A 23,210-nucleotide genomic window follows, 5' to 3' on the forward strand; every position below is an offset into this window, starting at 1 on the left:
GCCATCAGCGAATTTTATCACTGATATCCTTTCACCCTGAATTTTAATCCCACTCTTGAACTTTTGCTTCATTTTCATCATTGTTTCTTCGGTGCATAAATTGAACAGAATGGGCGAAAAGTCGCTTCCCTGTCTTACGTCATTTTAACCTGAGCACTTCATTCTTGGTCTTCCAATCTTAATGTTCCCTCTTGGTTCTTTCTTCCCCTGCAGCTTATTTTTCTAGAATTTAAACACCTTGCACCATTTTACATCGCAGAACGCTTTTCCTAGGTCGACAAATCCTACGAGCATGTCTTGATTTTTCTTCAGTCTTGTTCCAATCGTCACGCGCATAAGAACTGTCTTTCTTCTTCGTTCTTCTGTATATCATTCTTGTGAGCAGCTTGGATGCATGAGATGTTAAGCTGACTGTGCTATCGTTCTTGCACTTCTCTGCCCTTGCTGTCTTCGAAATTGGATGACATTTTCCCGAAAGTCTGATCCCTCCAGTCATAAAGGCCTTCTTCAATGTGCTCTTTTCAACTATCCGCTTTCTTCCCAGCGTTTAAAAGCGGAGTTCTCACTGCACTCTTAATGTTACCACCCTTGTTTTTAATTTCACTGAAGTCTGTTTTGACTTTTCTGTATGCTGAGTCAGTTTTCCTTACGTACATTTCTTTTTCGATTTCTCCACATCTTTCCTACAGCCGCTTCGCCTTGGCTGTCCAGCACTTACTATGTACACTACTGGCCATTAAAATTGCTACACCACGAAGATGACGGGCTACAGACGCGAAATTTAACCGACAGGAAGAAGATGCTGTGATATGCAAATGATTAGCTTTTCAGAGCATTCACACAAGGTTGGCGCCGGTGGCGACACCTACAACGTGCTGACATGAGGAAAGTTTCCAACCGGTTTCTCATACCCAACCTATTTCTCATTCACAAACAGCAGCTGAGCGACGTTGCCTGGCGAAACGTTGTTGTGATGCCTCGTGTAATGAGGAGAAATGCGTACCATCACGTTTCCGACTTTGATAAAGGTCTGATTGTAGCCTATCGTGATTGCGGTTTATCGTATCGCAACATTGCTGCTCGCGTTGGTCAAGATCCAATGATTGTTAGCAAAATATGGAATCGGTGGGTTCAGGAGGGTAATACGGAACGCCGTGCTGGATCCCAACGGCCTCGTATCACTAGCAGTCGAGATGACAGGCATCTTATCCCCATGGCTGTAACGGATCGTGCAGCCACGTCTCGATGGGGACGTTTGCAAGACAACAAGCATCTGCACGAACAGTTCGACGACGTTTGCAGCAGCATGGACTATCGGCTCGGAGACCACGGTTGCGGTTACCCTTAACGCTGCATCACAGACAAGAGTGCCTGCGATGGTGTGCCGAATGACGGACCTGGGTGCACGAATGGCAAAACATCATTTTTTCGGATGAATCCAGGTTCTGTTTAGAGCATCATGGTGGTCACATCCGTGTTTGGCGACATCGCGGTGAATGCACATTGGAAGTGTGTATTCGTCATCGCCATACTGGCGTATCACCCGGCGTGATGGTATGGGGTGCCATTGGTTACACGTCTCGGTCACCTCTTGTTCGCATTGACGGCATTTTGAACAGTGGACGTTATATTTCAGATGTGTTACGACTCGTGGCTCTACCCTTCATTCGATCCCTGAGAAACCCTACATTTCAGCAGGATAATGAACGACCGCATGTTGTAGGTCCTGTACGGACCTTTCTGGATACAGAAAATGTTCGACTGCTGCCCTGGCCAGCACATTTTCCAGATCTCTCACGAATTGAAAACGTCTGGTCAATGGTGGTCGAGCAACTGGCTCGTCACAACACGCCAGTCACTACTCTAAATGAACTGTGGTATCGAGTTGAAGCTGCATGGGCAGCTGTACCTGTACACGCCATCCAAGCTCTGTTTGACTCAATGCCCAGACGTATCAAGGCCGTTATTACGGCCAGAGGTGGTTGTTCTGGGTACTGATTTCTCAGGATCTATGCACCCAAATTGCGTGGAAATGTAATCACATGTCAGTTCTAGTATAATATATTTGTCCAATGAGTACTCGTTTATCATCTGCATTTCTTCTTGGTGTAGTAATTTTAATGGCCAGTAGTGTTTTTCATACCTAAGGGATTTATATTGCTGTAATGCTGTCTCCCCTGGTTCTGGTATTCCTTACCGCAGTATCCACATCTTTATGCATCTCATCATTCCTCAGCACTTCAGTATCCGACTCCTTGCACAGTTTCTCTCGGACGATTCTCTTAAATTTCAGTCTACTCTACATCATTATTAAATTGTGATCTGAGTCTGTATCTGCGCCCGGGAATGCCTTACAATCCAATATCTGATTTCGAAATCTCTGTCTGACCACGTAATCTAGCTGGAATCTTCCCGTGCCTCTGTGCCTTTTCCTAGTACGCCTCCTCCTCTTTCTTGAACAGAGTATTCGCTATTAACATCTAAAATTTATTGCAGAAATCAGTCAATCTTTCTCCTCTCTCATTCCTGCTGCCACGCCCATATTCTCCCGTAACCCTCCGCTCTGTTCCTTCCCCCATAATTATTAGAATTTCGTCTCATTTCACATACTGAACTACCCTTTCAGTATACACATATACTTGCTCTATCTCTTTATCTTCTGCTTACGAACGTTGGAGTGTTGTCGGTGTTGTTTTCCTGTTGTATCTAATGAGAACAAATCTGTCACTGAACTGCTCACAGTAGCTCACTCTCTACCCTACGTTGCTATTCGTAACGGACCCTAGTCCCGTTATACGTTTTACAGCTGCTATTGATATAACCCTATATACGTTTGAGCAGAAATCCTTATTTTCTTTTCATTTCACTTCACTGACCCCCACTACATCTAGACTGAGCCCTTCCATTTTCCTTTTCAGATTTTCTAGCTTTCCCACTGCGTTTAAATTTCTGACTTTCCACTCCCCGACTTATAAAATGTTACGCCTTCGCCTGTTATTCCAGTTTTTTCTCAAGGTCGCCTCTCCCTTGCTAGTCCCCTATTGGAGATCCGAATGAGGGACTAATCTGGGAACTTTTGCCAAATGGAGAGATCATTATGACACATTTTCAATTGCAGATTGCATATCCTGTGGATACAACTTACGTGACCTTAAAGCAGTGATTTCCATTGATTTCTGTCGTTGATTTTTGCCCAGTCTTCCGCCTATTAGGGGCAGTTCCCTATCCTAAGGTCAAGTGAGTTCCTGAACCTCTTTTGGCAGAACAAGGGCGGCATATTATTAAGCGGTGACTGGGTTCAAACTCAGGATGTTTTGATTACTGGTCAAAAACGCTACCCCTACATCAACGGTCCTCTCATAATCATTTATCAAACTATTTTTTCAAGAGCCTTCATGTGTTATGGCAGTTGTTTTTCCAGTTGGGTTTCAGCTGTGGGTAAAGTCAGACGGGATACTATCGCGTTTTCAGGAAGAGCTATGACAACATATGAACCTTATTAAAGGTAAATAGTCAGCAGAAGTTGGCATAAAACCAATTTTGGCACTGGATGCGTCAACTGTATGTATGCAAAACAGAAATCGGTTTCCTTTTTTTCAAAAGTCCGGATGTTTCCTGGAACGCATAAACTGCAGAGCTTAGACATCTTCTGCTTCATATCCTTATCACTACCAACATAAAAAATGTAGAACATTCGGTTCCATTTATTGTGCAGTAAGGATGATAGTATGCTTCTGCAGAGGTCGAAGTACCAGCAAGAGAGAGCACTTGTCCCTCCTGGAATCTGGAGGTGTAAACTTTATGTTCATTACAAAATTGTTGCTTGTTTCTAGCAATGACTATTTATGATACCATTAAATCGCAGATTTAGTGTTTCAGCGCACGACGGGAAAAACAGTTAGTTTATTTCTGTTTCTCCACTTTGACGAGTACATCTCCAAGTACAAAAAAATGGTTCAAATGGCTCTGAGCACTATGGGATTTAACTTCTGAGGTCATCAGTCCCCTAGAACTTAGAACTAATTAAACCTAACTAACCTAAGGACATCACACACACTCATGCCCGAGGCAGGATTCGAACCTGCGACCGTAGCTGTCGCGCGGTTCCAGACTGTAGCGCCTAGAACCGCTCTGCCAACCCGGCCGGCTCTCCAAGTACATCTCGTTCATTAAACAACAACCTCAGCTAGTTTGTTGCCCATGCTCCGCTAGGCGACCTCTTGCTACAGAGTCCATCTGCACTCACTAAACAGCAACAGCCGCCTTGAAAATTGGCAATTGACTAAGCCGCTTCCCATCTCCGTGCTCACGGACGCAATATCGAACACCTTCGAAACTTTTCGTGCAGAGAGAACAACTTTACTGATCACGGACTACCAACTTCTGAAATACACAGCACAACTTCGCCCCCTGCACCCCACAAAGACTGCCAGCCGACATACTATTTTACGAGCTCCAAATGTGCTCCACAATATCATCTCAACACGCAGGCCTTTCGGCCAATCAGCGTCAAGAGCAGAATGTAGCCACTTCAGTATTGGCTGTTTCCTGCTAATGCACGGAACAATTGCTACAAGGTGTTGCTACCTGCCTACGCTTTCAGGGGTTGTAAGTAGGCTCTTTAGGTTTTTATGTTGGTGACGCCACGTAGCGCTCTGAATGAAAATCACTGGCTGTGCTGTGTGAAGTCTGTGGCTGGTTTGCATTGTTGGAATTTGCTATTGTAGTGTTGGGCAGTTGGCTGTTAACAGCGCGTAGCGTTGGGCAGTAGAGATGGGTCGAACTCGTTCATTCCCGTGAACTACTTCATTCGTTTCACTCTTTGCCGTGAAGCGTTCAAATTAAATAGTTCATTCATGAAGTACGGAAGCCTGGCGAAGTTGCCTAGTTCGCCGCTCAGCCGCGGCTACGCTCGCTTCGCCTCGCTCGTACAATAAAGCTTCGTAATACTTCATAATTTTACCAACAGATGGCCGAACTATGCAGTAACGTGCACGCGACGTTTTACGCTCTTACAGCGTCTGAGTTAAATAGATCATGGTCGAAGGGGACAAAGGAAAGATAAACAGAGAAGCCTGTCACACATAAAGAAGGTATTACATTTAATCTTGCTCGACATTTTCTCATGAAGCGCCCAAAAAAAGTCTTTATCTGCCAAATGAAACATTATTTGTATTAATGGACTGGAAACTAGTGCTACCAACGAAATGCAGTCCAATTTTAAGTACCTTTTAAAATTTAATCCAAAATAGAATGAGTTTGTTTACCACTGCCACAAAGTCTATATACCTACGTTAAGTAATTATTCAGAAGTTTTACTGTAGATTTTATTTTTGTTGAGAATAATAACCCTCCAGCTTCAAAACGTAAACTGTCACCTGTGGTCACTGGTACGGTTTCAGATAAAGTAGATTTTATTTTTGTTGAGAATAATAACCCTCCAGCTTCAAAACGTAAACTGTCACCTGTAGTCATTGCTACGATTTCAGGTAAAATCCCTCTTTCAGTGTTATTAACAAACCTTTTATTTTCATGTTGGCTGTGCGTGCTCACACAGCCAGCCTCTTCGTTTATATCTTTAATATTCATTTGTCTGCAAGCGCTGCCAACGGTAGGCTACCCGTAGACGCGAAGTTTAACTGCACAGATAGTCACGGGTAATGATGTCAGCACTGCAGGAAGCAACTGACACTGCTTTCCCCTCGCCCCTCACTTCCACAACCCCTCGTAAACCTATTGTTCGCCACAAACACCGCGCGATTCGTCGACAGGCAGTAGAGGGAGGACTGAAGTAAGGGAGGATGAGTGACGTAGCGCCGATGTAGTGGAAGAGGGAGAGGGGAAGAGAGTGAGTGAACTAGAAAAAAGTGTGGAGTGTGCTATCTGTGAAGAGTTTGAAGTACCAGTTCATTGAAATTGAGTGGTTAGTTCACACTTCACTGGAGTGAAGCGTTCATTTGAACGACTCATTCACATGCTCCCCATCACTATTGGGCAGTTGAAAGTGAGCTGCCAGCAATGGTGGATGTGGGGAGAGAGATAGCGGAGTTTTGAGAGCGGATGATCTGGACGTGTGTCCATCAGAGACAGTAAATTTTAAGACTGGATGTCATGAACTGATATATGTATTATGACTTTTGAACACTATTAAGGTTGTTTCTTCTTTATCAAAATCTTTCATTTGCTACCTATGCCTATCAGTAGCTACTGACTTCAGTAGCTAGAATCTTTTATTTAGCTGGCAGTATTGGCGCTCGCTGTATTGCAGTAGTTCGAGTAATGAAGATTTTTGTGAGGTAAGTGATTCATGAAAGGTGTAGGTTATTATTAGTCAGGGCCATTGTAGGAATTTTTGAAAATCAGATTGCGTTGCGCTAAAAGTATTGTGTGTCAGTTTAGTGATGATCAGAATAAGTAATGAGAGAAATGTCTGAGTACGTTCAGTTTTGCTCAGCTGTTTGAAAATCAGATAATGTAAGGGGTTTACCAGCACAGTAATTCACTAATTTTTCTAAGGGGACGTTTCATAGGGTTTGTTTCCCAACGGGTATTATTGGGAACACCAGTCAGCCTGTGGAAATCTCTCGCCTTTGAAAATAGCAGGGTCGGCTCCGACCACCACACATTTAGCCGGATTAAGGCAACAGGGGACCATTATCTCCAGGCTAGAAAGTAGCCCCCATACCCCAGAAGCCAGAAAGGGTTTGACATGGTATCTCACCGCTGACTGTTGACGAAGGTCCGAGCTTACGGTTTAGGTTCCCAGCTAAGTGAGTAGCTCGAAGGCTTTTCAAGTAATAAAACTTAGTTCGTAGTCCTCGACAGCGGATGTTCAGCAGAGACAAGGGTTTCGTTGGGAGCACCACATGTAAGTTCGATAGGACCGCTTTTATTCTGTATACAGGGTGAATCACCTAAAACTTGAACTACAAAGACTGCGGTAACGGAAAGTGCTACTGATGTGCGGTGTTCACAGATTAATTGGTAATCATGGGCTGGAATTGTTAGCCAATCAACAGACTGCAATAATACTTAGAAAGTCTACTTTTTGTGCAAACACACACCTTTTTAAATGGAACAATGTCTATTGAAATTAACAGACTAGAAGCAGGATAAATTAGAATGTCAGTGGTATTTGTTGCAGGATGCTAGTGCGAGTCGTTTATGAGATATTGTATTTTGAAAAGTTTCCACATCGACACTTGTTTCCCCCATTCAACCTGCGTAGTTGTTAGGTACGTTGTTGCTATGTTTACTTACAGTGTGCTTGTGTTTTTCTTGAGTGCATTGCGACTTGCTAGTCAGTTAGTGTGTGACAGTCCAAGCAGTAGGTTGTGATTGGACGATGGGGTTTACCAATGCAGAAACAGAAAAAGCCGACGTGCTCATGGATAGTGTAGCAAGAATACCGTTCGTTCTTGTATGGGTATGCGGCAAGATATCCCAATGGACATGAATCATATCGGCAATTATTTATCAACCTCTTCAACCACTTACGGGAAAGTGGTATTGTAACACGTAGACAATGTAGCAGAAGGAAACAAGTGACGACAGAAAGGGGAAAATTAATGTTCTTGCTGTTGTTGCAACTGATTCACACGTCAGCTCCCCCGCACGAGTCAGGCAAGTGTCCCACGCTTTCTCCATCGACGTACGTTCAGTCCCTATCACATCTGTCTCCATCGAGAGCGGTATGGAAACGATTATGGGAATCGTGTTAACTTCTGTACATTGGCATTAAGACAGTATGCTCCATATATATCATGTATCTTGTTTACTGATGAAGCCGCATTTATCAGTCGCGCCCACGTAAACCGCTGAAACATGCTTTACTGATCTGTTGACAATCCCCGTTGGCTTCGTGAGGTGGAACGTCAGCGCCCATGGAGTGTAAACGTCTGGTGCGGGATAGCGAACCATCAGTTCATAGGCCTGTTTTTCACAGACGGAACACTGAACGCACATAAGTATCGCAGCCTCCCAACAGACCATCTCCCACGGATGATATAAGACGTTCCTGTGCACATTAAGAGAAACCTGTGGTACCAAGATGAAGGCTGTTCAGCCCACAGTGCACGAAGTACTACAGCATGTCTTCACGAATTGTTTCCAAATCGTTGGACTGGACGCAGAGGACCTGTACCTTGGCCGGCCCATTCCCCAGATTTCACGCCTGTGGATTTCTTTCTGAGGGGAACGCTAAAAGTCGCTGTATATGAGGAAATACCAACTACACCAGACGATATGCAACGATGAATTACTGTAGCCTGCTCGGAAATCTCCGCTGAAATGATAGCACGTGGGCAGCAGTCGTTCCATACCAGACTGGAAGCATGTTTTGCCAGTGCTGGTGGTCACTTTGAACACAACCTGTGATGGTTAAATGTCTTGTTACTGGCTAAGGTCCACATAACTAGTGTATGCACTTGCGTTGTTCTTTACTGTGTGCTACCACACGCATTGTACAAGTGTCGGTGTGGGAATTTTGCAAAACACGACATCTCGTAAATGATTTGCACTAGAGTCCTCCAACAAACACAACCGACATTCTACGAGGGTCACTCCAAAAGAAATGCACACTATTTTTGTTAGAATACATCTTTTATTCTACATATTTGAAAGTCTTACAGTGTGTAAATACATCCTTTAGGAACAGTATTTCCATCCCTCTCAACTGCCTTACGCCCTCTTGGAACCCGCGCCTGTATATCCGCACGGTAAAATTCTGGACCATCCTGTTGGAGCCACTGTTTGGCAGCGTACACAAGGGAGTCATCATCTTCAAACCTTGTTCCATGAAGAGAGTCTTTCAGTTTCCCAAAGAGATGATAGTGACATGGAGCCAGGTCACGACTGCAAGGAGGGTGTTACAGTGTTGTCCATCCGAGTTTTGCGATCGCTTCCATGGTTTTTTGACTGACATGTGACCTTGCATTGTTGTGCAACAGCAAAACATCCTGCTTTTGCAGATGTGGTCGAACACGACTCAGTCGAGCTTGAAGTTTCTTCAGTGTCGTCACATATGCATCAGAATTTATGGTGGTTCCACTTGGCATGATGTCCACAAGCAAGAGTCCTTCAGAATGGAAAAACACCATAGCCATAACTTTTCCAGCAGAAGGTGTGGTTGCGATTTTTTTTCTTGGGTGAATTTGCATGATGCCACTCCATTGATTGCCTCTTCGTCTCTGGTGAAAAATGATGGAGCCATGTTTCATCACCTGTCACAGTTCTCCCAAGAAATTAATCTTCACCATTCTTGTACTGTTCCAAAAGTTCGTTGCATACCGTTTTTCTTGTCTCTTTGTGAGCCACTGTCAACATCCTGGGAACCCACCTGGCACAAATCTTTTTTAACGCCAACACTTTCAGTATTCTGCAAACACTTCCTTCCCCTATCCCAACGTAGCGTGGCAATTCGTTCACTGTGATGCATCTGTCAGCAGTCACCAATTCGTTAACTCTCTGCACATAGTGTGGAGTGTTTGCAGTACGAGGCCTGCCGCTGCTAGGACAATCCTCAATATTGCCGTGCCCACTTTCATCACGTAACCTGCTTGCCCACCGACTAACTGTATTGCAATCGACAGCAGCATCTCCATACACCTTTTTCAACCTCTTGTGCATGTTTCCCACTGTCTCGTTTTCACAGCACAGGAATTCTATGACAGCACGTTGCTTCTGACGAACGTCAAATGTAGTAGCCATCTTGAAGGCATGCTGTGACGGCACCACTCACAGGAACAGGTTGAACTAAGTTTGAAAAGAAGCGGGAAGGATGTATCTACACACTGTAAAACTTTCACACATGCAGAATGAAAACTCTATTTTTACAAAAATAGTGTGCATTTCTTAAGAAGTGACCCTCGTAATTTACCCTAATTCTTGCCTGTTAATGTCAATAGACATTGTTCCTTTTAAAAAGTGTATGTTTGCTCAAAAAATACACGTTCTAAATGTTGTCACTATCTGTTGACTGGCTAATAATATGAGCCCCTGACTACCAATCCAGTGTGTGAAAACCACAAATCAGTAGCACTTTTCATCATTTCCGCAATATTTGCGGTGCAAGTTTTAGGTGATCCACCATGAATACGTAAATATTCTGATGGACAGCGTGAACAACAAGTTTACGGTTGTTTGCTGATGACGTTGTGATGTTTGGGAAGGTGCCGTCGTTGAGTGACTGAGGGAGTATACAAGATGACTTACAAGGGAACATTGCCAAAGCCGGCCGGAGTGGCCGAACGGTTCTAGGCGCTTCAGTCTGGAACCGCGCGACCACTACATTCACAGGTTCGAAACCTGCCTCGGGCATGGATGTGTGTGTCGTCCTTCGGTTGGTTAGGATTAAGTAGTTCTAAGTTTTAGGGGACTGATGACCTCAGCTGTTAAGCCCCATAGTGCTCAGAGCCATTTGAACCATTTTTGAACGTTGCCAAGTGTCAATAAACGATCTTGGTGAAACTTGGCGGACGTGTAGAGGGGCAAAATAGTTCAATATTTATTTTTTTGTTCGTGCCCAATTTCACTTCTAAGGGGTGCAACACATCCAAAAGGTAATGGGAATGTCTTCGAAACGATAATACGCAAAAAAAGTATGATTCGTATAAAAGGTGATATGTAATTAATGTTCTTGAAAACTGTATGATCAACTTTTGTAATAATTTGAAACTTCGCTAAATATCTCACCATCATTAATTACTTTTGACAAATGATAACTTTTGTTACATAGAAATTAAAGAAGTCTCTGTAAATCCATCTTTATACAGATGATTGTGGGACCTTGGCTGCTCAGTATAAAATGTCGAATCCAAACACCTTCAGTCATCTAAATTTCCAGTTTATATTTATATTTATTTATTTATATTTTATTACGCCATCTTCAGGCTCCCTGACCGACGTGTAGGAAGAATATCACCTCTGCTCCGGTCAAAATAGCGCTCAGCATTCAATGACTGGTATCTGTAGATTTTTGACACAGCGATCCCTTCGATCATCACTTGCCACATACATTCCTGTGTAATGAAGCTGGTTTCTGAAATACCATTTTTGGAAAATAAGCTGTTTGCAATGTACTGTCGAAGTATTTTCAACATACCTAATTAAAATATCACTCATTACTGTTCTAATTATTTATTTTAGTCATACTTGTTTTATGTTGTAAATTGTTATTTTACGTTTTACATTCAAGGTTTTTTGTTTTTTAGTCTACCGTTTCAAATACTAGTATTTTGTTAATTGAAAAAATAAGTAACTCATTATTATGATAGCAAATTATTACAGTAATGATAATCTGTAAAGAAAAGCTTAAAACATACCTTTTTTCACCATGCATATAAAATGAACGAAATTTCCTCACGTAATATACACTACGGAGTACACAATGTAAAACAAAAACAACAGGATTTCAAATTGTCATTCTGATTTGTATCAGGCGTATTTCATACGTTGGTAAGCTTTGATGAAGAGAATCGATTTTTTACTAATGAATGCAGTTTGATCATTTTGTTTCTGAGGTGGAGGTTGACACCAGAATCATTCAACAGAATTAGATCTAAAAGTCTTATAATGAAGTTGTCCCAACATCGAAAAGTATGTACGTCCCACGGCCGTACCTGTGCTGTCGAGCTCTTTGGGATCACCAGATAAACAAGTTCCTTGTCCTCAGGTACGATGTTCTAAACGGTTCTTTCACACCGATCACCGCAAGAATCTAACAATAATAGAAATATCTCTTCCTCACTGGGAAAGAAAATATCTTTCAATTACCTTTTCACGTGGTCAGATGTTTGCTTACCGGAATTCGATGCTGTCACAAGAATATTTAGAGCTTAAAAAAGAGATTCTCGAATTCTCGGTCCAAACTCATCAGTAGTTTCTTTTAAATCTATGAAAAGGAGGGTAGTCAGAGCGAAGAAAACGGTTTTGAGTGTCATTACCGAGGACATTAAACATCTGGTAATCCCAGAGGGCTCGATGTCACAGAGACAGCCATGGAACATATACGGCTTTCGTCGCTGGTAGAAATTTGTGAGTAGACTTTCAGATCTAGTTCTGTGGAATGATTATATTGTCAGTTTCCACTTGAGAAGCAATGCAGTCAAGCTGCAGGCACTAGTACCAAATCATTTCTCTTCGCCCAGGTTTACCAATGCATTGAAGTATGCCTGATACAAATCAGGATATTTAGAGGATCATCCGTGACAGTCTGAATTAATGTTTTATATTATCTTCTGCGTCGTGCATGTTACGTGAAGAAATTTCGTTCATTTTATGTGCATGGTGTAAGGAAACTTTAGGTTTTAAGCATTTCCTTACAGATAATCATTGTTGTAATTATTTCCTATCATGAAAATGAGTTACTTATTATTTTAAATTAGCAAAATTTACGTGTGGGAAAAGGTAAACTAAACCCATGAATGTAAAACGTAAAGTAACAATTTAAAATATAAAACAAATATGAGAAAATAATTAGAACAGTATTAAATGTTTAGATATTCTTCTTAGGTAAGTTGAAAACAATCCGACAGTACAATGCGTACAGCTTATTTTCCAAAAACGATATTTCAGAAATCAACTTTATTATAGGAGTACTGATGGGATGATGATGCGAATATACAGCCTCTCTCATCCAGCTGTCAACCTCACCGGCCTGTGGTGTGCCCTGCCAAGCTCTGGCGACCGAGTATGGGCGGTATAACCATAACATCGAGTACAGAGGAAATGCTGTGCGGTACTCACTTTTATTAGTTACCAGCTGCGACTGGTAAAACTCAGAGATGACAGTTCCATCATCAGTCTTACCTGCAGTGGGTCAGTACCCCATTCAGGGACCCAATAAATGTATTTGCAGTACTCAGTCTACCCTCGGAAATAGGACGGATTACCGGATACGACACGGACAGAAATAGGAACAAGAGGAAATGGTTTAATGGAGCTTGGAAAGTGGAATGCTAGGAGAATTGCTCTTAAGGAAGACGAATTAGCTACACATTTGTAAGAAAAGACAATAGATTTGGCAACAATTAGAGAAAGAAAGAAGAAAAGATCTGCAACTAAATATGTAGACGACTATATTATGATCTACAGCGGAGTAAAGCATGAACAAAGAGTAGAAAATGGGAAGATAAAATACTGGACTATCAATATGTAAATGAACGCGTTGTGCCAGTAGGAATTAAAGGCCGAAGAGGAATCCTAAGAGTAATAGCGACTTATGCTCCAGAAAAAGGAAAAACTGACGCGTCCTGGAACGTTTTATTAGCAATGTAGAGAATGATTTGAATGACAGACAAACTATCGTGTTTAATAATGCACGAGAGAATAAATGGATTGCTCTAAATGCTGATTTGTATGAGGCACATTTCAGTACGTTGGTAAGCTCTAACGAAGAGAATTAAAAAAAAAAAAACAGATTTTACTTATGGAAGATGCTAGAACTGGAAATATACCAATTGCAAAAATAGTAGGCACATTTGGAGAAAACGTATGTAATGGAAACGGAAAAATACTCAGAGACACACTACATTTAATCATTTAAAAATTACCAACAGCTTCTTTAGCAAGAAAGACACACACAAATTTACCTCGACAGCAAGACGATATAGACCTATTATAGATTATGTAATAATAAATGAGGGATTTCCTGGACAGGTTAGAGATACCAGAGTTTATCGAGGAGTGGATATTGGATCAAATCACTTCTTATTGGCATTAATAAGACATATCCAAGCAAAACGGAGAAAACCGAAGAAAACGGTTCAGGATCAAAAGGAAGATCAAATTCTTAAAGTTCACTTTTTAGAAGATTGCAGCATGTGAGATCTCTATCAAAAGCGGATGACAAAAACATTATCAAATTTAGAAACGGTAGAAGACTTCGAAGAAGAATAGAAAAAGTAAAAAAACAGCCGTACTGAACATAAATAATGAGGTTCTGGAGAAGAAAAGGAAATACAGGGAACTTAGAGGAGTAAGATGGAAAAAGCAGTTACAGAAAAATAATAAGCTTTCAAGGCCTACATAAATAATCTCGCTAATGTAAAGGATAAGGAATATAAAGAGAAGAGAAATAACGCGAAATACGTAACCTGGAAAGAGCAAGCAGATTCATGGGAACGTTTTATTAGCAATGTAGAGCATGATTTACATGACAGACGAACTATCGCTTATAAAGTGATAAACACACTCAACAGACAAGAAAATGATCGTATACGTGTTCAATAATGCATGAGACAATAAATGGATCGCTCATTATAAAAATTGTGGTATTATGATACTTTAACTCAGACATTACCTGAACTAAATGACACAAAGGCCTGGACGGTATTGAAAAGAAAGAATTGACGGAAGCTCTAAAAGTTTTTTAAAAAATAGAAAAAAACCATTAGTTTTGGCGGTATTAATATGCAACTGTGGAGATATATAGGGTTATTCCTGCAGCTTCAGACTTCTTCACATATTTAATCAATGCTGGATAAATAAGAAGGCAGAAAATAATATCTATCTTTAAAAAGGCGATAAAAATAAACATAATAACTATCGAGGTATAAGCCTCGTGGATTCAGCCTATGAATTGTATGCCAAAACGCTGAATGCAGGACTTAAAAATATCATGGGACAGTTAATATTTGAAGAACAGTCAGGTTTTAGAAATGGCTGATCAACTATGGTCAATGGTTTTGCAACAAGTTATAGAAAAGAGACGGGAGTTCAATAGGGAAGTCCATCTCGCTTTTGTGGATTTTGAGAAAGCTTTCGATAATGTGAGTAGAGTAATACTATGGAATATCATGGCTCAACGAGGTTATCCATCTCCCCTCACAAATAAAAAATAAATAAACAAAAGAGTCTATACACAGACGGCGAAAAAGTTATCAGCAAATGGAAGAGGTTGAACATACATGGAGTTCTTTCAGATCGTGACACTAGACTATATGTAATTTTATATGCAGATGACCTAACTCTGACGACAGAGAATGAAGATGACCTTCATATGGACTCTATAACTTGAAGCAGATAGTCTCAGATTACAACCTAACTTTGTAAACAAAACGTAAGTGATGTCATTTCAGGGCAGACAACCAGTAAGAATAATAAAATCTTAGAGCAAGTAAAACATTTTAAAACATTTTAAATATCTAGGATGCGACATCAATTACGAATATAACCATGACTTGGACTAAAATTTAAATATATTTACTTCCATACATGGAACCATTGTATAAAGTTTGCAAAATAAAGCCAGGAAAGAAATCCTAAAACAATAGCAGTAGCAACCCTTACTTATGGAAGTGAAGTGGTGAACAACACACCAAGAAATTAGAATGGAAGTGAAGTGGTGAACAACACACCAAGAAATTAGAATGGAAGTGAAGTGGTGAACAACACACCAAGAAATTAGAATAAAGGCTCGAAAATGAGATTTCTAAAAACAGTGGAAAGATGCGCAAGGGAAAATCGAAAAAGACATAAAGATATGAGGAAAGATTGAGGAATAGATAAGTTAAATGAGAAAGTAAAGAAAATTAGGAGAAAATGGAAGGAACGTGTAGACTGCGTCGTTGGAGAAGGATTCCCGGTAAAGAATTTGAATTTTAAATGCACTGGAAAAAAAGTAGGAAGACCATGCAAGAGATCGGCACCGTTGGAGGCAACTTGCCTATACTTGAACTGAAGAAGAAGAGGAAGAAGCTTTATTACACAGGGACTTATACTGCTTGAGAGCTTCTTTAATTTATGTTGTAACAGAAGTTTTCACTGTCAAAATTAATTAATGTTGGTGGGCTATTTGCAAAATTTCAAATTATAACGAAAGTTTATTATACAGTTTTCAAGAACGTTAATTACATGTTATTATTATTATACGATAAACATGTTTTATATATAATCGTTTCGAGGATATTTCCACTAAATCTAAAATGCCAAATTACCTCTCGGGATGTGTTTTATCCCTCAAAAGTGAAACTGGGGGAAAAAAAATACGTATGCGCTATTTTGCCCCCTCAACACACGCGGGGAGTTTCGTCAAGATTGTTTATTGATACTTGGGAATGTTCCCTTGTTAGATACAATTTCTAGTTGGTGTGATGAATGGTAATTTGCTCTAATTGTAGAAAAATGTAAGTTAATGCGGATGAGTAGAAAAAACAATCCTGTAACATTCGAATACAGTACCAGTAGGGTGCTTCTTGACGCAGTCACATCGATTAATCGATTAAAGATCGAGGCGTATCGTTGCAAGGCGACATGAAATGGAATGAGCACGTCAGGATGGTACTAGGGAAAGGGAATGCTAGACTTCGTTTTAGTGGGAGAATTTTCGGAAATTGTAGCTCATCCTTAAAGAAGACGGCATATAGAATGCTAGTGTGATCCATTCCGGAGTACTGACCGAGTGTTTGAGACCCTCAAGAGGTCGGATTAAAGGAAGAAATCAAAGCAATTCAGAGGCGTGCTTCTAGATTTGTTACCAGTAGGTTCGTGTTGGGTTGTTTTGGGGAAGGAGATCAGACAGCGAGGTCATGGGTCTCATAGGATTAGGGAAGGAAGTCGGCCGTGCTCTTTCAAAGGAACCATCACGGCATGTGACTGGAGCGATTTAGGGAAATCACGGAAAACCTAAATCAGGATGGCCGGACGCGGGATTGAACCGTCGTCCTCCCGAATGCGAGTCCAGTGTCTAACCACTGCGCCACCTCGCTCGGTCCAGTAGGTTCGCTCAGCACGCAAGTATTACGGAGGTGGTTTGTGAATTAAAATGGTAATCTCGGGTGGAAACACAACGCTCTTTTTGCAAGACACTATTGCCAAAATTTAGAGACATTTGGGGCCTACTGCAGAACGATTGTACGGCCACCAAAGTATATTTCGCGTAAAGACCGTGAAGATTAGATGTGTGAAATTGGGGCTCGCAAAGAAACTTTTAGACATTCATTTTTTCCTCGCTCTATTTGCAAGTGGAGCAGGGAAGGAAATGACTAGCAGTGGTACGTGGCACCCTCCGCCATGCACCGTACGATGACTTGCGGAATAGGTACGTAGAGGTAGATGTAGGAATGGAACTGGCCTTGCCATTGACAATAGCAACCCGCACAGGCCCCTGGATGACGAAATGATAAGTTACAAGCGCTTTTCTTGAAATCTCTGCTGTTACTGACGCTCATGCATTTACTAAATGGAACAATCATAAAACGTATTCAAATGGTTCAAATGGCTCTGAGCACTATGGGACTCAACTGCTGTCATCAGCCCTCTAGAACTTAGAACTACTTAAACCTAACTAACCTAAGGATATCACAAACACCAATGCCCGAGGCAGGATTCGAACCTGCGACCGTAGCAGCAGCGCGGCTCCAGACTGGAGCGCCTAGAACCGCACGGCCACCGCGGCCGGCTCATAAAACGTATTGCTTGTCTTTGGATCTACTTTATTTCTTCTATTTATCCTTTCTGACAAGCGCACTACACTGACTAGCAACGCTCAACAATCGAGCGAACAAGATTATATAAGCTGCCGGTATCTCCTTTGTAGTTGAATTACAGCAAATATCAGTACGGTATCTGCCTCGCCTACAACTAGTTTTTGTGACTGTTTTAGTTCAGTTCGCTTGGGGCACATACTGTCATATACAGGGGTTGGCTAAATTTTGGATGCACCGCAATGAATGCGTGCTTGAACATGAAATATACAGATGCTAAGCAAGCCTGCATGTTGCGCTGTTGTATCTGTCTATGAACATGATCTGCGCAACGCAAGGGCACCCAAACGCTAGGTTTTTGATGAGGGATGGGAGGGAGGTATACCTGGGGGTATGGAGTATATTTAATATTTCGGAAGACTATTGGGAATTTTAAGTAGCCATAAAAAAGTTCTAATTCCGACCCTGTTAAATAGCCGCTTATTACGGACTTTTAAATCCTTTTCTTGAAAGAAAAACACCTGACAATGCTAGATTTTCTTTTCTCCGAGAGCTATTGAGCTACGATGTTGGGGGGGGGGGGGGGGGGGGGGAGCGGTCCTCTTGCCCGCGGGTGTGGGCGCCCTTAGCACAATGTCCTCAGTATGTTGCGAGTATCAGTCATGGTCGGAACAGTGTTCTGTGCAGTTGTGTGTTACACAAGAGCTAAGTGAATTCGAAGGTGGCCAAATTGTTGGTTCTCTCGCAGTGGGTACATCCGTAACCGAGAGAGCCAAAGTGTTTGGCGTTTCAAGAGATACCGTAACAAAGATTTATATTGGATACAGGGAAAGGGAAAAAATAGTATGTGTTGAGTGATAGTGACAACAGTCATTGAAGAGGACTGCGACGAAAAATAAGACGACGACAATTGCAGAAGGCACTTCAAAAATGAATGTCGCACTCGTAAACCCTGTCAGCGCCAAAATAAAACGAAGGAAGCTCCGGAAGCAGGGAATTGTGGGGCGAACTGGAATTCTAAAACCACTAATCTACATCTACATCCATACTCTGCAAGCCACCTGACGGTGTGTGGCAGAGGGTACCTTGAGTACCTCTATCGGTTCTCCCTTCTATTCCAGTCTCGTATTGTTCGTGGAAAGAAAGATTGTCGGTATGCCTCTGTGTGGGCTCAAATCTCTCTGATTTTATCCTCATGGTCTCTTCGCGAGATATACGTAGAAGGGAGCAATATACTGCTTGGCTCCTCGGTGAAGGTATGTTCCCGAAACTTCAACAAAAGCCCGTACCGAGCTACTGAGCGTCTCTCCTGCAGAGTCTTCCACTGGAGTTTATCTATCATCTCCGTAACGCTTTCGCGATTACTAAATGATCCTGTGACGAAGCGCGCTGCTTTCCGTTGGATCTTCTCTATCTCTTCTATCAACCCTATCTGGCACGGATCCCACAACGGTAAGCAATATTCAAGCAGTGGGCGAAAAAGTGTACTGTAACCTACTTCCTTTGTTTTTGGATTGCATTTCCTTACGATTCTTCTAATGAATCTCAGTCTGGCATCTGCTTTACCGACGATCAACTTTATATGATCATTCCATTTTAAATCAGATAATACTCCCAGATAATTTATGAAATTAACTGCTTCCAGTTGCTGACCTGCTATATTGTAGCTAAATCATAAGGGATCTATCTTTCTACGTATTCACAGTACATTACACTTGTCTACATTGAGATTCAACTGCCATTCCCTGCACCATGCGTCAATTCGTTGCAGATCCTCCTGCATTTCAGTACAATTTTCCATTGTTACAACCTCTGGATATACGACAGCATCATCCGCAAAAAGCCTCATTGAACTTCCGATGTTAGCCACAAGGTCATTTATACATATTGTGAATAGCAACTGTCCTACGACACTCCCCTGCGGCACACCTGAAATCACTCTTCCTTCGAAAGACATCTCTGCATTGAGAATGACATGCTGAATTCTGTTGTCTAGGAACTCTTCAATCCAATCACACAATTGGTCTGATAGTCCATATGTTCTTACTTTGTTCCTTAAACGACTGTGGGGAACTGTATCATTGATGCAAAACCAGTAACAAGAAAACTTGATGCCGAAGCCATAAAACCTAGACTATGGGGCAGTATCAGAAACTCATTTGGCCGGATGAGTCTTGTCTCGTACTATTTCCAGCTTCTGGCCGAGTTTATGTCCCAAGAGTGAATCTTGGCAAGGGTTCGGTGATGGTTTGGGCAGCCATATCGTGGCATTCCATCGGCCGCATGGATACTCTGCAAGGTCACATTACTGCCAAGTATTATGCAACCATTTTGGCTGATCAGGTTCATCCCATGGTACATTGTTCGTTCCTCAACGGTGCTGTTGTGTTCTTAGACGTAAGGACCCCTGTTCACACAGCTCGCAACGTCCCGGACAGGTTCTGCGAGCACGAGGATAACTGCCGCATCTTCACTGGCCACTAGAGTCACCAGATCTCAATGTTATTGAGCCTTTGTGGTCTATTTTGTAGGAAGAATGGTGTAATATTCGCTTGAAAATCATCGAGGAACTGTGTTTATCCATTCCGCGACGACTGGAAGCTGTTCCTATTGCTAACAGTTCTCGTAACAGTATTAGGCATTGTAATGTGTTGTGTTTTTGGTGTTTCCATATTTTTGTCCAACGGATTTCCATTTCTCTTAGCATGCAAATTATGTTTGTAATATATTAGTTGGAAGGATCAATAGCGTCGCCCTTGAACTAGGTGATTCATTTCTCAAAGAAGTAAGGCATCACATATTCTTTGGTGTCATTGTCAATCAACACTTGACATGGTGGGACTGTCCGCCCGTGGTAGCTGAGTGGTCAGCACGATGGTATGTCATACCTAACGGCCCGGGTTCGATTCCCGGCTGGGTCGGAGAGTTTATTCGCTCAGGGACTGGGTGTTGTGTTGTCCTTATCATCATCATTTCATCTCCAACGACACACAAGTCGCCGAAGTGGCGTCAACTCGAAAGACTTGCACCAGGCGAACGGTCTACCCGACGGGAGGCCCTAGCCACACGGCATTTACATTCCAAGAGGGGACTATACGAGCAAAATATGCTCAAAAGTAAGTACTAGCGTATTTGTAATAAGTAAGATATCAAGGAAAGTAAACACAATCACGATAATAATACTGTACTATATCCTGTTCTGTCCCCACCTATCATATGGCATTACAGAATGGGAAAATGCAGCGCATATGTATATTCATAGAGTAGCATAGTCATTGTACTAGCTAGACTACTGGTAGCAACATGGAACTCACGAGTACTTCCTTCAGCTGATTTTATGCGATTTTGTAAAAAGCCACCCTCCGCAATGCTCGTCGGTCAGTGTCCGTCATTACATGACGTCTGCCCGGTCTAGGTTCAGCTGTGGTTGTTCCTTCGCGTTTCCACTTCACAGTTACATCACCAGCAGTCAACTTGGGCATCTTTAGAAAGGTCGAAATGTCGGTGAGGGATTTGTTATTCAGCTGACATGCAATGTCTTCCAGGAGTGCTAGTTCTGCAAGGTATGCAGGAGAGCTTCTGTGAAGTTTGGAAGGTAGGAGACGAGGTACTGGCAGAATTGAAGTTGTGAGGACGGGTCGTGGGTCGCGCTTGGGTAGCTCAGATGGTTGCCGGCAGCGGTGGCCGAACGGTTCTAGGCGCTTCAGTCCGGAGCCGCGCGACTGCTACGGTCGCAGGTTCGAATCCTGCCTCGGGCATGGATGTGTGCCACGTCCTTAGGTTATTTAGGTTTAAGTAGTTCTAAGTTCTGGGGAAAAAATAAGATGGTAGAGCACTTGTCCGCGAAGGGCAAAGGTACAGAGTTCGAGTCTCTGTCCGGCACACAGTTTTAATTTGCCAGGAAGTTTCATATCAGCGCACACTCCGCTGCAGAGTGAAAATCTCGTTCTGTATCCAATGTCTAGTCCACGTTCGAAGTCACTGAGCCCTCCTGATCGACCCTTTCTGCTGTGACTGCAGCGCTGCTGAGAACACAATATTCCCCGCCTCCTTTTACATTGGCGGGTCTGCCTCTTGCGATATCTAGTGGTCAGTGCTGCATTACATGGGGGTGGGCAGATACTTTTGAGCTGTAGCCGTACACTCACTTTGGGAGCAGAAACGGCACTGGCGGTATCGTCGGCCTTGGCTCTTATGCAGCCAACAGCAGCAGGGCTGCGGAACACTCACCGTTGTTGACTCTGGAGGAACAGTCGACGTAGCGGAAGCCGTCATCGTCGTACAGGTAGGGCCCACTGGAGCGGACCACCTTGAGCGGACTGCGCCCGAAGTGCAACTGGCAGGTGCCCCTGGAACAAATGTCAGGCCGCACTCAGTTCACCTCTGCTTAAGTCGTTAATTTTCATCACCGAAAGATTTTTTGGTGTGCAGACTACAAAACACATCAGTATCACATCAGGACATTTGTTTATTGTAGGAATCAGCGAAGTTTTGCCATTACGAACTAACAAAGACCCAAACAAAATTTTGCAACAATAGATGACGGAAAGAGCCAAGGATAAAAATGAAAATGGCCGAACAAGGAACCTGTACCACCCTCTCAATTATGAAAACTCCTCAAATACACGGTAGTATCTAATAAGAATGAAATCCTAGCGACAAGCTATCTTTCATTTCAGAAAAACAGAGATTGTGCCTTACTCATGCTTGGCGCTCGGCCGTGAGACGTGCTCGGTTAACCCAGTCGATAAGAAGATGAACGAGAAAACCAGGTATCAGGATTCTAGTCGGGGTCCGGCAGACAGTTTTAAGCTGTCAGTAAGTGTCTGAATACCTCCCATTCCTGACGTCTTTTGCTAATGACAGATTTCCTGTTTAGCGGAAACGTCTTTCGAAATTTCGGTAGTTCAACATTTTCGTCTGATTCGTGGCAGTTTACATGCATTATACACACACTGAGGCCCAAAAATAAGGATGAAAGGGACTATCACCTAATGTGCCACTGCCAAACTGTATGTTGGAAGAACTACTACAGTGTGGTACAGGAGGTAACTGAAAGAAATATCAATGACACGAATAGAAATGACACTTTTATTCAAAGACAACAATTACACTGGAGTCACCGTGGTTCATAATGGTTCCCTGGACATTATAAAGGGCGGAACATGGTTCTTAATAAGGTGTTTGATCACCGTGGGCGGCGATTCCTGCTCTGCGACGTGTTCCCATGCTGGCGATAAGGTCGGAGAAGAATTCTGTCCGTAGAGCGTTTCAGTCCTCCAACAGTGCAGCTGGATGGTCGTTGGTGCATGTGGACACGCTTCGCTTCCCCTACACATTCCACACACATACTCGATGGGATTTAAGTCGGAGGAACAAACAAGCCAGTCCATTGGGACTCTGATTTCAAGAGCTCCTATCGAACTAGGCGGTGCAGTGGTTAGCACACTGGACTCGCATTCTGGAGGACGATGGTTCAATCCCGCGTCCAGCCAATCTGATTTTTGTTTAATGTGTTTTTCCTAAATCGCTGCAAGCAAATTCCCGGATGGTTCCATTGTAAGGACACGCCCGATTTCCTTGCCCGTCCTTCTCTAATCCGAGCTTATGCTCCGTCTCTAACGGTACCATTATCGACGGGACGTTAAACACTAATCTCCCCCTCCTCCTCCCCCTCCCCATCCTCCTCCCCCTCCTCCTCCTCCTCCTCCTCCAAGAGCTCCTCCACGCTCGCAGTTCGATGCGGTAACGCGTTGTCATGCATAAAAATGAAATCAGGGCCGAATG

The 23,210-nt window shown here is 42.6% G+C and overlaps 1 protein-coding gene across 2 annotated transcripts in view; it reads right to left on the minus strand.

The window, feature by feature from the left end:
* LOC126484167 (5-phosphohydroxy-L-lysine phospho-lyase-like) overlaps positions 1–23,210 on the minus strand; it is a 325,588-nt gene that overhangs the window by 120,052 nt on the left and 182,326 nt on the right. For both annotated transcript variants that reach the window (XM_050107574.1, XM_050107582.1), the window contains exon 2: positions 21,654–21,772. In XM_050107574.1, the coding sequence (XP_049963531.1) occupies positions 21,654–21,772 (119 nt within the window). The remainder of the gene's footprint in view (positions 1–21,653; positions 21,773–23,210) is intronic.

Source organism: Schistocerca serialis, chromosome 1, assembly GCF_023864345.2.
Source record: "Schistocerca serialis cubense isolate TAMUIC-IGC-003099 chromosome 1, iqSchSeri2.2, whole genome shotgun sequence".
NCBI classification, from domain to species: Eukaryota; Metazoa; Arthropoda; class Insecta; order Orthoptera; family Acrididae; genus Schistocerca; species Schistocerca serialis.